Raw genomic sequence first — 20,973 nt, 5'->3', positions numbered from 1 at the left:
TTAGGACAGCGTTATCTTCTCATACCAGAAATGTCAGAAGAGAGGGACTGGGGGGGGGCATCTATCACACAGGATACGTACACTGAATACATCCTGTCGGCCCCCACGCACCCACTCTCCACCCTTCTCTACCCTGCTCTGGGCCCCAGTGCTCTGAGGGTCCCCTTTCTCTCCGGTTTCCAACTGGGTTCAACAAATGGGAGATGCCAGCACGAGCCTGGAGAGTGGGAGTTTTCACGCCCTGGTGCCGACCCCCTCCCTGTTGGTTGTCTGCGTCCTTCCATCCAAAGTGACATCTCCTGCCAAGTGGCTCCCTCCCTGTGGCCACATGGTTCTCTGGTCACCACCTCCTCTCCCCTGCCCTTCCAGGCCTAGCATGGTAATGGCTCCCTGCTTGCTTCTAACCTCGGGTGCTGCACTATGGTCATGTAAGTTCCCTGCATCCCCTCACCCCTTGGTAAAAAGGCTCTTTACTAAACTCTCCTCCATCATGTGGCTCCACGTGCCATCTGTTTCCTTCTAGAACCTCGATGGATGTAGTAAGTAAGGAAGCAAGACTGTGGTTGAAACGTCTTTGTAGGCAAAACTATGGACACTTATTCAGGTCCTCCTAAGAGGATGACAAGTGTTAACTGTACGGTCAGGCCACTCAAGATGGCTGTTCTCTTGTTCTCTGTACATCCCCTGCTCGACCAGCGAGTACTTCACCTACACCCTACTCACGTGACTGACCTTCCTGCATACTTGCGCCAGGCCCCAACTAGCAACTGTTCTTATCAAAGGGGCGGTGAGGGGCGCGCCCCTCTACTTGTTTCCCTGGTAACTAATGAGCCCACGTGACATCAATTCCCCTATAAATGGTAATCTCCCCTCCCCACCCTAGGAGCTAAGACTGCCGCCAGGCGTGCGCTGCACAGGGTAGGGTGTCGCTTCAGACGTGTAAAAACTCCCCCATCTGTTAAACCACTGATGTCTCTGTTGCTGACTCCAGGCTCTTTCCTCGGTCTTGAAGCTGGGCAAGTACAGACCTTATAGGCCTGCGGGGTGCAGCCCAACACTAACCACATGAGTTAGTTACCCTCCCTTCCTCCTTGCTGCAGCTCGCCAAACAGGAATGAGGTCAGATATTCTGTAGAACTGCAAACTTGGCCCAGGAGGTCTCCAAATAGCTCCTCCCACCACCATCTAGCTAGGATTCCATCCAGGGAGGAAGGAAGGGCAGTCAGCTCTAGCTGCGTCCCAGTCGTATCTAGTCTGTACCTTCAAGGACGTCAGCTCAGCGTTGTACCCACCCACGCCGATTCCTGCCAGCCTTCGAGGCCTCACCGTCTCCAGGGGTGGCAGGCCTCTGACCACAGCTCTGCCTCACGGAAAGGCCAACAGCCCCTGAGCCTGCTTATTGCTGGCTCTGACAGATGGATCCCAGCATTCACTAGACCAAATGATTTTATTTCCCTCAACACATGCGTGAGAGCAGTCAATGGATTAACTGTATTAGGAAACCTACCAAGCCGAAGACAACTGCTTCTAACTAAGAACCAAAAAGGTGCTGAAAGACAGAAGGCAAGCAAACCTCAGAGGCATCTTTGGAAATGGACAATTATGATCCATTAAGCCTAGTTAAGGGACTGAAATTTATGAGGAGGAAACATCTGGAGCTGCCTGGAATGCAAAGGAACCAGAAGGAACCACTGTTTGGGCTTGTAGAGAGCAGCCCAGACAAACGGGATTCTGTGTTAGGTGAAAACTGCAAAATTCGTACGTGAAAGGGACAGAGTCGAGGCAGTGCATCTGGTATTAAGTGAAGCGTTTTAATATGATGGCTCCTGGATTTGCTCTTGAAATATTAATTGAAATTGGGATGAATATGAGGACTGTCATCTGAATAGAAAACTGGCAGGGAGATGATAAACACTGGCTAAGCTGAGCCAAGTCAGTGGAACACGGCGATGCAACAGAAAGTAACGAAAACGCAGCCAAATTCATAGCCATGAGCCCTGTGGCTGCTTAATAAATATTAGTTGATAATAATGAACTAGAGTACAGGGTGGTAAATCAGTGTGAGACAGTTAAGCTGCTGAAATACAGCGAATATATATATAGTTGGTATAACACACACTGATAAATGAATGCAAAGAAAGGAAAATACACGTGATTTATCTGTGAGGTGCATTTTGCCTGGCACCAGGATGTACGGGTAAGAGAATATTAATAGAAGGGCGGGGAGGGGTGGCTAGAGGGGACAAAAGGAAAGTTAAGATGGTAATTCAGGATCACAACAGCACTTTCTTAGGGTCTCGGCAGTTCTTCCCAGGCGCCTTGGAGTTCTATTGTTCTTTTAAGACACTGTGGCTTTCTCAACAAATTTCTGCTTCCAGGCACTCAGAGACACCATAGATTAATCTGGACCAACTTCCTAGAGGGGGATATGAAAGCTCTCCTCCTTGGGAAGTCCGCCCTGATCAATATAGCCAGAGAGCAACCTCTTCTTCCTAAATCCCATCACTGCTGGTATTACTATGATTTCTGTATATGCGATTAGATTTTTTAAGCTTTGGAAAGCAGAAACCATGCCTTGCGTTCTCAGCACTCACCCCACCGTGCTTCAAACCTAGCAGGTGCTCAATTCCCGGGCTGATCCATTAGAAACTCTGGAAAGGAAAGCAAGCACCTATCAGAGAGGATACCCAGATACCTTTTGGGTTTGAGGACCTGCTTCTAAGGAGATTGATGAAAGCGCTACCTCTTGTTATGGACAAGCACTCAAGAGTTCGCCGCGGCAACGATCCTAGGCTACCAGAGGATGATGCAGAAAACTCAGTTGCCATGGAAACTTGTATGATCTGATGACTCCCATTATTGAAAGATGGTGAGATACCAGGAGAATGACAAGCAGATCTCTGATCCCTAACACAACACAGAACATGCGCAGCAAATGTTTTTCCTCATTTGTACTTTTTTCTTCTGCAGAGGCAGTATTATTTCATCATCTACCCATAACACAGCATTTGCAAAGCCTTTCAAAACGTTTCCCGTTTTGATTTAGTGATCTCTGAGACGCTACGTAGGCACAGAGCTATCTCCGAGGCAGGCAGACGGCACTCGTGGCAGCAGCTGAGCACAGGTGATGGAATCAGGTGCTGCTGAGAGCCTGCTCTGTGACCTGGGCAAGGGATGCCATCTGTGTGCAGGTGCTATGGACCAGACTTGCTAGATTAATGGCAGGTGGAGCCACTTAACCATTCTTGAGTCAGATGTCTTTGAGAATCTGATTATACCTGTGGACTTGCTCCCCCGAAAAATACACACATCCATATACACACAAAATCGAATATAATACATTTCAGAGCATTTAAACCTCTGCAATCTTCTCATAAATTTGCCCTATCAAGTACCTTGGGACTCAAGAGGGCCCAGATAACAAGTTAAAAGTCTCTGATGTATAATAATAAAAACTTTACACACACATTAGACTCATCCTGGGGCAAACCAGAAAAGCAGGGTGTCATCTACTCTCCCAACCTTCTCAACCAGCACTCAGTGCCTTCTCCAGGTAGTTCCGTCTTCCCCCATATCCAGTGTCTCCTGCTGGTGGCTGTTTGCCCATGAACTGCTTCTCACTGGTACATTCACTCATTCATTCATTTCACGGAGTGTTTTCTATGCGTCAGACTTTAGGAATGCAAATGTGAGTATGACAATGCTCTTATCTTCAAGGAGCTTACAGTTCAGTTCAGTCTGGATTGACTGTGCTCCCCAGGGGACACTCAGCCATGTCTGGAGACAATTTTGGTCATCACAACTGAAGGAGGAGAGCTATCGGCATCTAGTAGGTAGAGTCCAGGGATGCTGCTACACATCCTACAAAGCACAGGACAGCCACCACAGCAAAGAAATACAGGCCCCAGAATGTCAGTAGTGCCTCGGCTGAGGTTCTACAGTAGACGGGCATGTGCCCAAGTGGTAAATGCGGAGATAAAGGTCAGCAGTGAGTATTACGGCAACTCAGGAAAGGACATTTTAATAAGAACTTGGAAAGATACCATTACGAGGGCAGTCTGCCTGATTTTCAGTGATTAGAGAAAGGAAATAAGAAGGGAGAGAAGACTCATTCAGGGGGAGCCACCACCATAATAAAGGCAGACCCTCCTTTGGGCAGCGTCAGATGAAGGAGCACCAATTGCAGAGGGTGGGCAAACAAATGGCATATTTTGGGAATCTCCTCATGGGAAATGATGCTGGATCCCTAACCATCTCCATCAGCCAGTGGCCCAGTCAAAAGAAGGTACAGCCATTTGATAGGATCATCACTCAAGTTATAAAGCCTGTTGCATACTGGGGGTGCTATATTTGGAGGTGCCCCACCATTCACCAGTTCCTCCCTACTCTACTGCCATTCTAATCAATAATTCCACCTTGGTTTGTACATGTCACACCACAATCAGTCCTCATATGGCTAAAAATATTAAATTACAGATCTATGATATTATATATATGTATATATCATATTATATATGTATATATCACATATATATATATATATATATATATATATATATATAAAATAAATTTTAATCTCTATAGAAGTTGGTTCCAAGACCCGGTTAATCTGAAAAAGCACAAGACGAGAAATTAAGCCTAGACCAAGTTTTGACACATGCATTTCTTATTCTTTATAACCCTCCCCCTCCAACCTCTGCCCCTTTGACAATTCTTTTGTCGAAATCAGGCTTCTGATACCAGGAGGCAGAAATATGGCAGATGTGCTAAAGGACATGTAAACCTCTAGCCCTGTTGAGGCTGGGGCTCTTTAAGGTTGGGAAGCATCATGTGAGGAGCTCCCAGTCACTGGCAAAAAAGGTTTTCTGCTTCCAAGCTGTATAGCACAGCGTAGTCTAGAGGTAGACACACCTGAGCTGAAATCCCAACTCCATCACTCACTCTAATTCCCTTTGCAGTCCTAGAGCACTGAGGAAGTTGATGAGCTTATTAAACTTCTGATTTCTCATTTGTAAACAGGAATAATTAGAGTTCTTACCTTAAAGGGTTGTCCTGAGTATTAAATGACAGTTTCCACCTAAAGCATTGAGTGGAGTGCCTGGCACACAGTAAGCCTCAAAAAATTGCCGCTATGATTACTAAGGGAAGGAAGCCCTCCTGGTCGACATTCGATGCGTGATTCTCTGCCTGAACACTGTCTGCTAAGGTGGCTTCTGTGTTCGACTCAGCCAGCCCCACTGCTGACACACCGCAGGCCCACCACCTGGGCATATTCTACAGCTGCTCCTCTGTCCTATTCTCCATTCAGACTCCGTCCTCCGCAGCAGCATTGCTCAAATCTTTAATCTCCCTCCCAGCGTTGTTCTTGCTGGGTTCTGATCTCTTTCTGTTTGTCCGGAGCCCCTTTACCATGCTTAGCAACCAAGTGTTGTGGGCTGTGCCCACCTGGCCAAGCCTCCCCTGTCTTCCCCCAGCTCATCTGCCCCAAATCTATCCAGAGTCCCCAAGGATCTGTGCTGCTGGAGGGCAGCTGGACAGGGCATTTCTCCAGCGTTCTCTTGACCTGCCATGATGGACTCAGCTAGGCTGGGGGGCAGATTCACTGGGTAACTCCATATAAGGATCTTACACTTCTTAAGCTCTACCACTGCTCACTTTCAAAGGGAACAGTCAAAGATTCAGCATGCCACTTTAGAAAGGTTACTAGCCCAGACCGAAGCTGGCCTGTTCTCCACTGTTGCTTTTTCCTTAGAAAGAGGCCTTGGTTGGATCCTCAGACATCACCACACCCTCCAACATCTGGCTCTGGTGCATGGTCTGTTCTTAGGACATCTAGGAGATGGCTAAGAGAACTGTCCTTTTTTTAGGGGGAATGAAGCAGTCGGGAAATAAAAAGCTTGCTCTCATTCCTGGACCCTCCTCCACTTGATGATCATTTGGGAAATCTCAAACAATCTTGACATCAGAGAACAAACGTCAGGCTTCCCAGAGGGCAGCTTGGTCTTTGCCCAGCGGTCAGAGGCACTGAGTAAACCCTACTTTATATATGCTTCCTTTAGTAGAAGGGGTCAAGGGTAGCTGGGATCTGAGTAGCTAGAAACCTTCTTCAGCAACCTGGTAGTTTCTGCACAGCATCCCTCTGGTGAAGAGTAGTCTAACTATAGCACCAACAAAGTCGGGGCAGCTACAGAAATGCCTGGAGCATTTACAAGATACAGATATTTTCCTGAGTACTCACAATCCAATGGCTGCTGTGAACAACACTAACCACGCCCATACTTTGCGTTTAGAAAAAGTCTCAGCGAGTTTGGAGCTTTCTAAAACCTTTCCCTTTCCTCAACTTCTTGAGGACCTGCATCTTTGCATGACGCCTCAACCTGCCTCTTTGCCTGCCTCGGGGTACTATCTGTCCTGAGGGTAAACACAAATCACTACTCAGAAAGTTAGCACTCAGGAAGAGCCAACATGGACCCTCAAGCTTCCCATTTCTCTAACGTTTGCAGATAGCCTTCAGAATCCAGCCTGCTGCTGTCTTTGTAAATAAAGTTTTATTGGCACATAAGCCCCACCCACTGATTCCTGTCTTGTCTGTGTCTGCTCTCCACTACGGCCATAGAGTTGAGCTGTTCTGACTGCTCATGGAGCCTGCAAAGCCTCAACTGTTCACTCTGTGGCCTTTTACAGAGTTTGCTGATGCCTGCTTTGAATAACTTCCAGTCACTAAACGGGGTGGCGGGGTCGGGGGGAATGGAATAACTGAAGATAAAACAACAGAAATTTAAATTTGCGTGTCAGTCAGGGCTCTGTCTGTGCGTGTGTGTATGTGTAAATAAAGAGATGTATTATGAGAGAATGTTCTTGTGATTACGGAGGCTGAGAAGTCCCATAGCCGTCTGGGAGCTGGAGGCCCAGGAAAGCTGGTGGTGTAGTTGACTCCAAACCCCAAGGCCTGGGAATGAGGGAGCCAATGATACAGGTCTGAGTCCAAAGGCCTGTAGAACCAGGAGCAGCCATGTCTGAGGACAGAGAAGGTGGATGTCCCAGCTCGTGCAGAGAGCAAATTCGCCCATCCTCTGCCTTTTTGTTCTGTGCAGGCCTTCAGCAGATCAGATACCCACCCACACTGGTTAAGGCAGTCTTCTTTGTTCAGCCTACCAATGCAAATGCTAATCTCTTCTGGAAGCATCTGCACAGACACACCCAGAAATAATGTTTTGCCAGCTATCTGGGTATCCCTTAGCCCAATTGAGTTGACATATAAAATTAACCATCACAATTTGATATAAGGAAGAAGTTTTCCTGGGAAAAAAATAATTCAGCAATGAAATGAGTTGTCACCAAGGGGTTTAGGACAATCTCCTTGGGTTGCCTTTCTTCTCACTTTTTTTAAAAATTTATTTTTATTTTTTGGCCGTGCCATGCAGCATGTGGGATCTTAGTTCCCCAAGCAGGGATTGAACCCGTGCCCACGCACTGGAAGCGTGGGTTCTTAACCACTGGACCCCCAGGGAAGTCCGTCTTTCTTCTCTTCTATCCCAATCTTTACCTATCGAATTCTCACCATTGCTTTGAAGCACAGATCTAACAACAGCTACTGCATGGTGCCTCCTTACATCCTCCCAGAGTGATCTCAAGTCCTGTCACTGTCAATGTCACACCTGTGTATCTTCTCCATGTTCTGTTATTTTTCCTGCTTATTAGATCAGCTTCTACAAATAAACTGTAAACACTTTGAGAAGGAGTATTTCCTCATATCAGTCAGGGTCACCCTGCAGGAAAAAGATGACACACTCAAACCACTTAATTGAGGAGGTTTTGGTAAAGGCACTGCTGATTCAAATGTGGGCAGACCTAAGGCAAACCAACATGAGATGGGCTGGCAACACCCAGGAGTCGTTACTACCAAAAAGCCTGAAGGGGCCTGGGGAGAGAGAAGGTGCCACAACACAGAGAGCTGTGGTTGTAACTGCAGCTAAAGTTGTGGGAGAGAGTTGCCCAACTAGAGCTGTGGCCCTAGGCAGAGTAGTCCAGTCACTGTGGTCCACAGCCAGGCAGGGAGAGAGCAGGAAAATGAAGACCTCGACTTCTCTTTCCTCCCAACCTGGGATGGCCTTCTAGGTCAGCCCATTGGCCAAACTCAGTGAGACGTCAGAAGGCCAGGGATTCTTTGAACAAGGTCCAGGTGGTACATCCTCCAGGGGTGCACAGCCAGGTAGAGAAGGATGGACTGGATCTGGAGGGGGAAATGGCAACTACCCAGCACATCCCATGGCTACTAAAGCATCTTAACCATAAAGCAGGTTTTCAGTGATGTTTGTTGATTGACAGAGTTAATGCGAGCCTGTGGAAGGCCTAATTACTCTAATGATTTGGATGCAAACCATCCAGAGGCTGAAGGATGAATTGAAGGACCTGTGAGGGGGCTTCCCTGCTGCCACGAGTCTGTCAAAAGGGCACTCTGTCAGATGTGAGGATCTAATATGGCCACTGTTTTGTCTTCCTTTCAGTGGGGGAGAAAAGATTGGGGTACCACATGGAATTCATCACTCATGAGAGAAACTGTTACTCCTATCTGTGCTTAAACGCAAAAAGTATTTTCCCCCCAAATTAAAAGAGAATCTTTGCTCTTGAAATGTGAGCTGGAAAAACGTTCACTCCCTGGCCTGCTCATCAGCTAAATGCTAGCAAGCTACAAGTGTCAAACAGCTATACGTGCAGCCTATCTGCAGAGATGATTCCTGAAAATAAAAAAGCAGTGAGAAATGCTGACTTTTTCCGATCCAAAAGCATCCTGGGGTGGGCTGAAGAGCTTTGGGTCAGGAAGAGGCCCCCGTTTCTGGGGTGATTTTTATTGTTATCAGAGAGAAGACTGTACTTTCCATGAATATGCGGCTACTTGGCATACTCCTACCGGGAGAGGCCAACGTGTCCTCGCTTGTCTTTCTCTCCGTGTCTTTACGCCTCACATTGAAACATATTTTTCATTTCAGTTTCACTTCCCCTGTCACGTTCTTCTTTAAAAGGATGATTCATCAAGTCAAAAATCAGCAACATCAAAGAATACTTTAGCGTTACTAGGGTGCACGCATGCCCAGACACACACACACGCACACACACTCTCAAATCCTCCCATGTGTCACGACCTGAAAGCAAAATTGTGACTAAGGACCACAAACTCACATCCCCCAGTTGGAGCTTTTTTTCGGTACTTGGACTGTGAGGTTTTTTTATTCTGTGGTTCCTCCAGCATAAAATTTTTAAAACTGTTGCAGGGGAGCTACTCAACACTTCGTGATTTGATTATGTGAAATAAAAAGTGTAATGAAGTTAATAGTGCCTTATTCTTGCGGTACATTCTAAGGAATTTTTTTGCCTGCAAAATCTGAAAGTGGAAATTACCTCTGGGCCCTCTGACTCTCAAAAATATGGGTCATAACGATCACGGCAGTAGAATGTCGACTTAAGAGCTTAGTATGTCTCTCTTTCCTCTGCTCAGTTTTCCAAAGGATCTTCTCTTACTGGATTATTATTAGAGAATGAAAGACAAAGAACTGAAGTGACAGGTCAGAAACCTCACTTCTACTCTTGGTTGTATCCTACTTGTGCAGCCTCAGGAAAAGCATTTAAACTTGCTGATTATTAACTACTTTTTCTGCAGAGTGAGGGGACTGGATAACCCATTCCCAATTTGGATTCAACGATTTAAAAATAACATAGAACAGAAAAAAATAAATAAATGAAATAAAAAATAAAACTAACATAGAATCGAATAGAATAATAAAATGAAAAAGAAAATGAGTTGGGAATGAAGAGTGCGTGATATGGTGCCAGGTGTTTCTTTCTTTTTTTTTTTTCCTTGTATTTCCCAGCAACCCTGATCTAGAATCATCCCTGTGTGCTTCTTACCTAGTTATTTGTGTGGTTTTGGCACAGAGTCAAAGAGGAGGACAAGGTCTTGCGTTCAAGTCCTTTACAGGCCAGTCAGCTTTAATCTCTTCCCCTATTTGTGTCTGTCTCTCTGACAGTCACGATACACTTCACTAGGGTCTTTCAATGGGTCTCACACCCTAAAAACCAATCCTCTTGCTGTCCCAATAGTGGCATCTTATGTGAGGGCAGAACATAACGGTAAAACAGAAGGCAAAATCGTAGTCACATGGCCTACCCTGTATAACGATGAATAGCATTCAAGCATCCCTGTACCTTGGGCCACACAGTCATAGGAGAACGAATTCTTTTTCAGGATTTTCCCAACAGGCACATGCAGATGTCACATTCAATCTGCCTCTAGTAAACAAGGAAGACATTTCACTAGTGTGAAAACCCTCCTAAGCATCATTTAGGGAGATTTAACAGGATGACGTTTCTCAGGTGGTACCAAGCAACAAGCTCTCCTTTTCCCAACGTTCTTTTGTGCTGTAAGTCAAGAAACAGATCCACAGTCCCCACAAGACTCAGGCTAGAGCCACACGCCAATGGGAACGCAAGCTTGATTTGGGATTTTCAGCCAGCAAAGGTAATACGACGGCTTTGACTTATGCTCACGGTCAAGTCTGTCCTTAAGGAAAATTTAAACATGGCAAAAATTTCATTGAATCTCCTTCTCTGATTTTCAGATGCCCAGTGCCCTCGTGATAATCCATGTCCCCTCCCCTCCTCGCGCCAGCCCAGCCTTGCATGCTGGCACTCTGTGCCCTGTATCCTTTTCTTTACCAACTCCCTCAACAAAATTCTGCTCATCTGTCTGACATCTGGGAATGATCCAAGACCTTCTATTAATGAGTGCTACTGTGAATGACTAAAAGACAATAGCTTAGCATGCTTGCTTTTATAGGGTCTTTGTAGCTTCTCTGGGACCTAAAGCCAAATTGGGGGCTTTAGGGATTAATCAGCAAGGATGATACTTCTGTGTTAAGAGAACCTTTCTTGGGCTGCTTCTACTATATATACTATTATATGAGTGCCTAGCTAGGCATAAGACACACCTTACTGGCAGGTTGATATGTAAGAAGTGTTTCCTTTGGCAAAGAAAAGAAGGAGAGGCTGAGAAATTATCTTTTTATCCTAAGTTTCCCTAGAAGTTGCAAAGGGTATAGACATATAAACACACACACACACACACACAAAATTTTCACTGCACTGTACCTGGAGACAGAAAGACCTCAGAAATGAGAAGAGGGCATGCCAACTGGGAGGAGAACTTAAAACCCTATAAGAGTTCTTAGCCTCTGAAGGTATGCTGCCCAGTACAGAGCTCACAGAGACACAGAAGAACTAGACACAAAAGTTAAATGCAACTCTTTTCTCAATTCCCAGAAACTCACATTTATGAACAGTTTGTGACGTGAAGCCTCAGCAGTCGCAGGGTAACTAGCTAATCTAGACACCGACAGAGCAAGTCCTACAGCAGCAGAATTGGAAAAGGGCAACTAATAAATCAACAAATATTTTATTGGATACCTACTCTGACCCCAACTCCAGGCCCGAAGCTGGGAGGACACAAATGAATAAAGCACATCCCTAAATGTCATGCCAAAGAAGGTACTAAGCTACCTTTCTACTTGAGTAGATGACCAAAAGAGTAAAGAATGACTTGCTTCATTTGATTTTTTACCCTGTTCAGATGCATCATTGAGTAGGTGACCCCAAACATCTCAGCTCAGACTGTGAAAGACTGGCCAACCTTCAGAAATCAGTGACTTTTGGAGTCTATTTCCTTGGACTAACCAGATCCTCGTACACGAAAGCAAACCCAACCAAATTGTTAAGAATGATGCTCATCAGTATTCAAACTTTTAGAAAGAAAGTTTATGGACCATTGAACAAATTTACATACCCAAGATCTCAGAGATTTTCTTCGCTCTTCAGTATTTGAAACTCTAGTGAATTCTTGTTCAACTTACCCGCAGAGTTAAGATAAATGGGTGACAGAACAACTATATACTAGCTTGGCATTTGGTATCAGCTGTACAGTAGTGTTTTTGTACGGGTTAAAGTTTACTTCAGCTGGAATTAATGTAATTATATGTAATGCTGACAGATTAGGACATTTGCCTATTAGGACACTATACAAACATTCCAATAGTTTGCTGGCTTTTGACTTTGTAAAAAATAAGTGAAACAAAAATCCCAGGAGATATTGTTAATGGGGTAACTGGAATAGAGGTTTTGAAAGCACAGGGTTCAGGAAATCACAGTCAAAGAATAATGCATTTTAAGCCAAAACATATAGTGGTAAATGAATATTTAGTACTTACCACAAGACTGCTATCTAGAGACAGCCTTTTTCCAAAGTCCCTTTTCTCAAGCTGTCTCTTTCCCTCCATGAGTGAAGTTATTTATTTTCCTTTGTGATTTATAAGAATTCCCCTTCTGTTTCCAGGGTCACTGCAAAAAGTGAACATGTGTTTTACCATCCGAGCGAACAGTGTTTAGACCCCTGTTGTTCACTTTCTAACCAGGAGCAAGTGTTGAAGCCAAAAATGCCCAGACCCAAATCATAAGTTTAGAACTGGGTTCTCTCGACTCCAAAACCCTCGCCCGCTGCCAAGGTCAGAGTCGTCTCTATGGAGGCCCCTGTGTTTTCACAGGTTTTACTAATGGAGTCACGGGATGGGTTTGCAGGTCTAATCAGCAGACTGTGGAAAAAAGCAAACAGTCCGTTTCATGCCACGCTTGTTTCACACCCGTCCTCTCTCTATCCGCCAGCATCATTCTGTTGCTGTGCACAGGGACGCTGTCCGCAAATTCCACGAGAGCAAATGGACAAAGCCACGCTCCATATGCAAGAGCTGCTGAGTCCGAGACCCAGTAAGGGGAAACTGAAACATGAACATTATTGTCAATATTTAATTTAAAAATAATTTAAACCTATTTAAGGAACATTACAAGAGACATTTGCTTTGGGAAAGGTTGAATCCACATGAATGGTCATGGCATCATTATCGTGAGTAAGTATTTGAACACCCACTGCATTTCATCAGATCAGATAGAGTTAATCCCTGCACCCTACCAAGATTGTTTGCTCTAGAATGACTTGGTATTCTGGTTCATAAGGACGCGTTAGATGTATTAAATACTAGCTTCCAGTTTTTACCGAGATGTAAAATGCTTGAAATGAAATAGGTTTGAACCCAGACTTTCCTACGCATTAGCCAAGTGAACTTGGACAAGTCATTTAGGCTCTCTGAAGCTCATCTTTCTCCACTGCAAAAACAGATAACAGATGGCCATCAAATGATGTATATAAAAATGGTTTAAAGGCAATAAATGACAACTTACATTTAAGTTCTAATTATGCACGGATAACATTAAAAACCAGTTAACCTTAAATACAAGTCGACATAATTGAATATGCCTCTGATGACTCAGAAGGCACTGCGAGGTACAGAAATTGCTCATAATTCGCAAAAAACACGTTTTATATCAGCCATTGGACAGCCGACATAGAAGAGCTGAGCTTAATAAAATGCTGTACCAATCAGTTTCTGACACAATTGAGAAGAAATATTTTTTAGAATTATTTCAACTGCTCCAAGTTTAACGAGGATGCAACAGACGGGACCTCACAGCCTATACACAGTATGTGGTCTCTTTCTCTTGGTTTCCTCTACCAGGAAGAGGGTTGAGACAGCTGTGCCCCAGGCAGGGTTTGCCCACATTATAGTCGGTTGTAGGAAACTGATGGGCTTCTTTTCCATTTTAATCATTCCATCTCTCACTTTCAGGAACACTCACTTTAATTCATTACTGGTCCACTCAGAAACTCCACTCTGACTTCAGGATAAAATCCAAAGTTTTCAACATCATGTTCAAGGTCTAATTCCTGCCAACCAGGCTTTACAATCTCCAAACACAGGAAGAACATTCCCGAAACCACACTTCGGATCATACCTCCATCTGGTCTAATCCTCCCTTTGCCCCAGTGCCTGGCTCAGATCCCCGATCCTTCCCAAAACCTTCTGCATCACTCCATTTGGCGATGATTCCTTTCCCTCCCAAGGTTCATTGAAGTCCTTAGGGACCTTAGGAATCACCTTCATCACCTGGGTCAGTTCTTTAACTATAGTCAGTTCTTAATATCTGCTTGTTGGTAGGGCCTAAGAGTTAAAAACCAACAAAACACTGGCAGCACTTGTCAGAAGAAAGTTAGTTCTATGCTAATAGTATAGGCCAAACGATTAGTTAACTGAAATTTATTTGGGGGCTGTGTTTCATGCTTTCAGCCGTTCCCATCCACTTTGCAGCCCCCTTCTCATCCCAGGGACTCTATGCACTGGTGGCTCAGAATACTGTCTGTGATGATCAATCCAGCTACAGAGACTACTCAGGCCCTGAGAGTCCCCCGTCCAACAAAAGCATGCCCTCCTGAGTCTTCTATTCCCAAGAGCCTTGGGGTTTAATAGATCACAATAGATGATACTTTGGCATTTAGCTCATGTTTATTAAGTGCTTCATGAATGGAGGACTCAGTACTTTGATGTTGGTGACACAGCACGTCAATAGAGACCAAGCCCCTGCCTTGGTGGAGATTACATTCTAGTGGGAGGATACAGAGAACAAATAAGAAAACAACTCCAAACCACGATCGGTACCTGCTATGAAGGAAACAACCCCGTGACTGGTGTAACTGAGGGGTCAAGTGTGTGTAAAGGGAAGCAAAGTTTAGACAGAATGGTAAGGGTATGAGCTGCCATATAAAAACATGGGTAGAGAGCAGTCCAGGGCTTTCCGGGTGGTTCAGTGTTTAAGAATCCGCCTGCCAGTGCAGGGGACACGGGTTCGAGCCCTGGTCCGTGAAGATCCCACACGCCACGGAGCAACTAAGCCCATGCGCTACAACTACTGAGCCTGAGCTCTAGAGCCCACATGCCACAACTACTGAGCCCACACACCACAACCACTGAGCCCACACACCACAACCACTGAGGCTCCCGCACTCTAGGGCCCACGTGCCGCAACTACTGAGCCCACGTGCTACAACTACTGAAGCCCGCGCACCTAGAGCCTGTGCTCTGCAACAAGAGAAACCACCGCAATGAGAAACCCGTGCACTGCAACAAACAGTAGCCACTGCTCACCAAAGCCCACGCACAGCAACACAGACCCAACGGAGCCAAAAAAAAAAAAGCATTCCAAGGTAGAGGGGCCAGTCTTTCTGCTGGGAAGGAGCTGGTGAAGAGGTTTGTGTGCACTAAAGCAAATTAGGAAGAGAACGTGTGAAAAAAGTTCTGAGATTTAAGTAACAACTAGTTCACTCAGGGTCTTGTAGGCCAAGGTGACTTGTTTGTTCTAAATACAATGGTTAATCTTCAGGTTTGATTCTCTACTTCACCCCTTACTCGCTGATCACATTAAATTATTTAACCTATTTAAGCTCCAGTTGATTCATCTATGAAAGGACACTAATAACAGGACCTTCTTCCTAGTAGGTTTGTTGTGATGATTAATGAGATGATCCACTGAAAGATCACACGGCAGGACTGAGACCAAGTCCCCCTAAAACCGAGTTCCTCTGCTGAGTTTCCGATTAAAGTCTCTATCCAAAACGTTATTCCCTTTCTTGTCCAACACCTGTTCTCCTCAAGACTGAGGAGTATCAAAGAAAAGGGGGGATTGAAGCCTAGCAGGACCCTGTGGAGCTCCTGGGTACAAATCTTTTCCAGGTCCCCCTATTTTGTAGGAAATATGCTTCATTCAGCCTCCTTAACCTTCCCTGAGTTCCAAAGGGCATATTCAAACAGTTGCTAATCAGGGAAGGGAGGGGATGCAGAAACAAAGAAGGAGCAGTCAAGAAACAATAGTGCAGCCTTGGGACAGGGTCCTGGTTCCTCCACAAGGAATATAAAGAACAATATCTTTGAGTTCTTCTGCAGGAACTAAGGTCCCCACCCAGGTGGAAGACAGTAACTTCAAGCTGAGCTCAAGATACCTGGAGTGCCACCCTGTTACCTCACCACCAACCAATCAGAAGAAAGCCATACACCCTACAGCCCTCACCCCAAATTTTGCCTCTAAACACTTTTCCCCAAAAACCATCAGGGAGGCTTTGCTGGTGGCACAGTGGTTAAGAATCCACCTGCCAATTCAGGGGACATGGGTTCGAGCCCTGGGCCAGGAAGATCCCATATGCCGCAGAGCAGCTAAGCCCATGCACCGCAGAGCAACTAAGCCCATTCACCACAACTACTGAAGCCCGCGTGCCTAGAGTCCGTGCTCTGCAACAAGAGAAGCCACGGCAGTGAGAAGCCTGTGCACTTCAATGAAGAGTAGCCCCCACTTGCCACAACTAGAGAAAGCCCCCACGCAGTAATGAAGACCCAACACAGCCATAAATAAATAAATAAATAAATAAATAAATTTATTTAAAAAAAACAGCAGGGAGTTCAGGGGTTTTGAGCATGAGCCACCCTTTCTCCTTGCTTGGCGCTGCAATAAACCTTTCCTTACTCCAAAAATAAAATAAAGTAAATAAAGATCACATAGTACGTAAGCTTTAAATGTTAGATATATTCATTATCCCTTCTGGTATATATGATTCAACTCATTAAGAAGCAACTCTAGTGACTGAATTTTTTGCTCTGTAATAAGCTGATGAAGCTGTCATTGGGAAATGGAGATCCTTTTGACAGTTCCTGAACAGGCTAGTCTGCTACGTGGAAGGCTGATTGAACAACTTAACCTGGTCAATTTCTTTTCACGTTTTATGATGCTAATTATATAGGCAAAGATTGACATTCAAAATGTTTAGCAACTGATACGGCCTAGGTATTGACTGATCAGAAGGGCACAGTGAAAGGCAATAAGCAGTACAGCTATAGCAGTACATCCTGGCCAATTATCAGCTTCAGTATATGTACTACCTCTACCCCAAGAACTTGAAAATTTGTGAATTAAACCATAAAACGAGCATGGAGAGGATCAAAGTAAGTTGTCCAAAAGGATCAAAGCAAGGCCACCCAAAAGAAACAAATGGCAAGCAGGTTGTGTCAGTATGAAAAGAGGAGGGGCCCACAAAGGAAAAGTCAGGAAGGCTCACACGCTCTGCCCCCAGCACCATGGGGGAAGAGAGCACCTTCATGTATATAAACCCAACAAGGACTGCAGGTCTAGAGGAAAAATGAGCGTCAGCCCCCAAAGACACTTCGGTATGACACTGGTCATTTGTATTATCCAACAAACTCCCTTGCTCAGAGACCACTGTCATCAAACAACCTCCTCATTTTATTGGATTCCCATGTAGCTTTACTTATTAAAGGAGAATGTGTTGACCAGCAAATATAAGTAGGCAGTCTTTTGGAGAGTTGTATTTTTAGTAAAAATTTGCAATTTGGCATCCAACTCTTTATATTCATCATTTATATATTTGCTTATTATACTAGTCAGCTTGTGTGGCCATAACAGTATACCACAGACTGGGTGGCTTAAACAATAGAACTTTATCTTCTCACAGTTCTGGAGGCTGGAAGTTCAAGATCAAGGTGCTGGTAGGGTTGGTTTCTGGTGAGGCATCTCTCCTTAACTTGCATTTGCCTGCCTTCTCTGTGTATCCTCACATGGCCTTTTCCTTTGCACACATGCCTCCGGTGTCTCTTCCTTTTCTTATTAGGACACCAGTCTGATTGAATGAGACCCCTACTCTTATGATTTCATTTAACCTTAATTATCTCCTAAAAGGCCCTATCCCCAAATATAGGCACATTGGGGGTTAGGGCTTCAACATATGAATTTGGGTGGGGGGGGGGGGATACATTTCAATCCATAAGAGTTAGTTTCAGTCAGATTTCAAAGCCTGGTCACATCTCAGTGTACCAAGTCACAAAAACTCTGGGTGTCAGTGGCTACTGCCAGACCCTCTCCCTCTCCACTGGTTATTGGACCGTGAATTTCACTACCACCACCATCCACATCCGCCTTCCCCTGCTATAACTTCTCTCTACTGCAAGTCTAGAGGTGCAAACTACATCATCAAGACTTCTTAGTCGGTTGGTCAAGTTGGATTCTGCCAATAGGAGTCTGTGAGAGATCAGAAGGCAACAGGAAGGGAGAAGCCATTCTGCTTCCAGCTCCAGATAGGCAGGATCAAAAGCAGGGGCTACAGGGCTTCCCTGGTGGTGCAGTGTCCGCCTGCCGATGCAGGGGACACGGGTTCGTGCCCCGGTCCGGGAAGATCCCACAGGCCGCGGAGTGGCTAGGCCCGTGAGCCATGGCCGCTGAGCCTGCGTGTCCGGAGCCTGTGCTCCGCAACGGGAGAGGCCACAACAGTGAGAGGCCCGCGTACCGCAAAACAAACAAACAAGCAGGGGCTACAGGCTCCAGTAACTTCCATGATTCCTCCAACCACTCATCCTAAGAAAGGGCAGTAGCAGCTTCCCAACCTTTGAGTACCACCACCTATGCCTTTTGCCCCTCTAGCCCTTCCAACAACTTCATAACCAATTCCTCACATGAAATTCCTCTCTGCTTGAAATACCTAGAGTAGTTTCTCTTTTCCAGGTTTGACCATGATTGAGGCACACGCCATAGAGATTCCTTTGGACAGACAGACAGCCTTCCTTGGGCAGTTCCTGTCTTCCTTCTTGCGAGCCTTCTGAAATAACAGCATGGAATTAAAAATTCTGCTAGGCACTTAGCTCCTGGAGGGCAGGAACACTATTTTATATTCTACGCTCTCCAGGGTAGTATTATGATGCCTGGTGCATAGCAACATGGCAGACACTCAATGAGCATTTGTTGTTTGCATGAATAAGTGAATGCTTGAATGTTTACAGCTGTCTTCATGAATATATAAAGAGCTGAGCAGAAATATAACATTGCTAAAGCAAAGAAAGGCCATGCACATTTATAACACAGAAATTACTTTCTGAGGCAAACACACAGACATACCCAAGCCTCAAAGAAAACATTTTATCATGATTTTTAAACCACTGTCAACCTAAACATTACTCCTTGGGCCCAGCCTGCACTTACAAAGCACCACAATCCAGTCGTGTTCATGTCTTTCCTATGGCTTCTCACAACTCTGGTTATAAAGAGCACATACCTGCCTCCAAGGGATAGGTTGGATGCCTCTCCCTCCCTGCACGGGGATGAAAATGGTCAGAGTTTAAGGAAGACAGGATATTAAGCATCCTTTTGTGACTGATGGTCATTGACAGTGATCTCTGCTCACATACATCTCTTTCTAGCTGATTAAAATACTATTTCTTGATATCAGTAGAAATCTGAGTTGGCTTTAATAAACTCTTTTTAATTTTCCTCACAGATAGTAATGGCCTTTCAGTGCCAGACAGACCCTTTAATATTCCTAAAGATGTCAGTAGTTTCTTTTTTCTGTTAGACTTTAAAAGACTGTATAATTTTCAAGGAACAAGAACCAAACAACACCATTAAGTCATATTTCCTCACATGCAATAGTCACACACATGCAGACTCTCACACTCAGACATACACACTTACACACACACTCTCATACACTCACACACATTCTGAGAACAGGTTTCTCCAGCTCAATTTCTGCTTCTCTGATTCCCCCTCTCCTCATACCTGCTTCGAAATGTTCATGGTTTGCCCGAAGAAATGGGGGGAAATGATTGAGCTGAAAGGCATTGGAAGATTTGGCCCCCAGCCCTCTTTGCCATGTAAATTTGAGCATGTTCCCTAACTTCTATGAATTTGCATTTCCGAATCTAATCTCTCCCAGATATTTTCAGGTTCGGAAGAGACAATGCATGAAAAAGCCCTTCCACATCTAGAGTCAAGATAGTTTTCAATCAGCTTCATTAAGCAACAAACAATGCAAAACATGACTGTGTGCAGCCTAATAGCACCCAGACAGCAGAGACAGTGTCACACTCATTGGCATCTCCCCTGAGCACTCAACAAACTGGCTCCTATGTGATATAAACTCTACAAAGAGTAATTTCAGAATTGAATGTGACAAGAACAGTGACAAAATCTGCTGACCAGGTAGCTCAGCAGATCTCCATCCTGGCTGCTCCTCAGAAACCCCCGGGGAGCTTGTAAAATTCACCAACGCCCAGGCCCCATCCCAGATCACTGCAGTCTCCAGGGGCAAGGGCACCGGCCCCCGAATATGGGGACAGCAGCCGGGGATGGCAACTACTGGTTAGAGTGGTTGTTCTCAGACTTTGCTGCAGGTTAGAGTCGCCTGTGGAGTCACCAAAGAACAAATAAATCAGGAATGGATCGCTAAGGGTGGGACCCACTCATCCTCCTGTTAAGATCCCTGAAAGACTCCAACACACAGTCAGTGGATCACCAGTTTGAGGGGGTGAAGGTATGCGCCCTTTCTTGATCTCCCTCCCTGTCTCAAGGGCTGAGGGACACACAGTTTTTGACAGCAGCAACCGCCTTTCTTGAGCCACTGCAACCAGCAATTCTTAGTTTGCAAACTCTGACCCCAAAGAAGAGAAACACTGGATACAATTTGGACCTGCACCTTCCCCCTGCCCCACTCTCTCAGGCTCACTAATCATCCTGCTTAAACTGGTCTTTTGCTTTGCGCAGAGAGTAATGTTGACTAAAGACAGAAATATCCAATCTAGATTCCAAAATAGATAGCTAGTGGCAACCTGCTGTATAGCACAGGGAGCTCAGCTCCGTGCTCTGTGATGGCCCAGTTGGGAGGGAAGGGGCGGGGGAGGGACGTCCAAGAGCGAGGGCACGTGCGTATGCGCATGACTGATTCACTTCCCTGTGCGGTGGAAACACAACATTGTAAAGCAATTATACTACGATAAAAAAAAATCTAGATTCCAAATTAACATGCAAATGTCGTAGAAACTCAGGGTAAGGTCATCATATCACTTAGAAAAGGAGGGAAAGAACTTCCTATTCCAAGTGTAAGAATGGAAAATCTTGACGCAAATGCTCCCAAACGTGCTCACTCCTTTCTCCCCACTGTTCTCCATGAGCGTCCTGCTCTCGTTTCAAAGTGCAAATAGCAGGAGG

The 20,973-nt window shown here is 45.2% G+C and overlaps 1 protein-coding gene across 1 annotated transcript in view; it reads right to left on the bottom strand.

Moving 5' to 3' along the window:
• NCKAP5 (NCK associated protein 5) overlaps positions 1-20,973 on the bottom strand; it is a 965,176-nt gene that overhangs the window by 899,930 nt on the left and 44,273 nt on the right. Inside the window, exon 2 of the mRNA XM_060016917.1 lies at positions 12,258-12,387. Within this exon, the coding sequence (XP_059872900.1) occupies positions 12,258-12,326 (69 nt within the window). The 5' untranslated portion in view covers positions 12,327-12,387. The remainder of the gene's footprint in view (positions 1-12,257; positions 12,388-20,973) is intronic.

Source organism: Delphinus delphis, chromosome 7 (assembly GCF_949987515.2).
Source record: "Delphinus delphis chromosome 7, mDelDel1.2, whole genome shotgun sequence".
Taxonomy (NCBI): domain Eukaryota; kingdom Metazoa; phylum Chordata; class Mammalia; order Artiodactyla; family Delphinidae; genus Delphinus; species Delphinus delphis.
The sequence above is the reverse complement of the archived record's forward strand: the minus strand, read 5'-3'. Positions and strand labels throughout refer to the sequence as shown.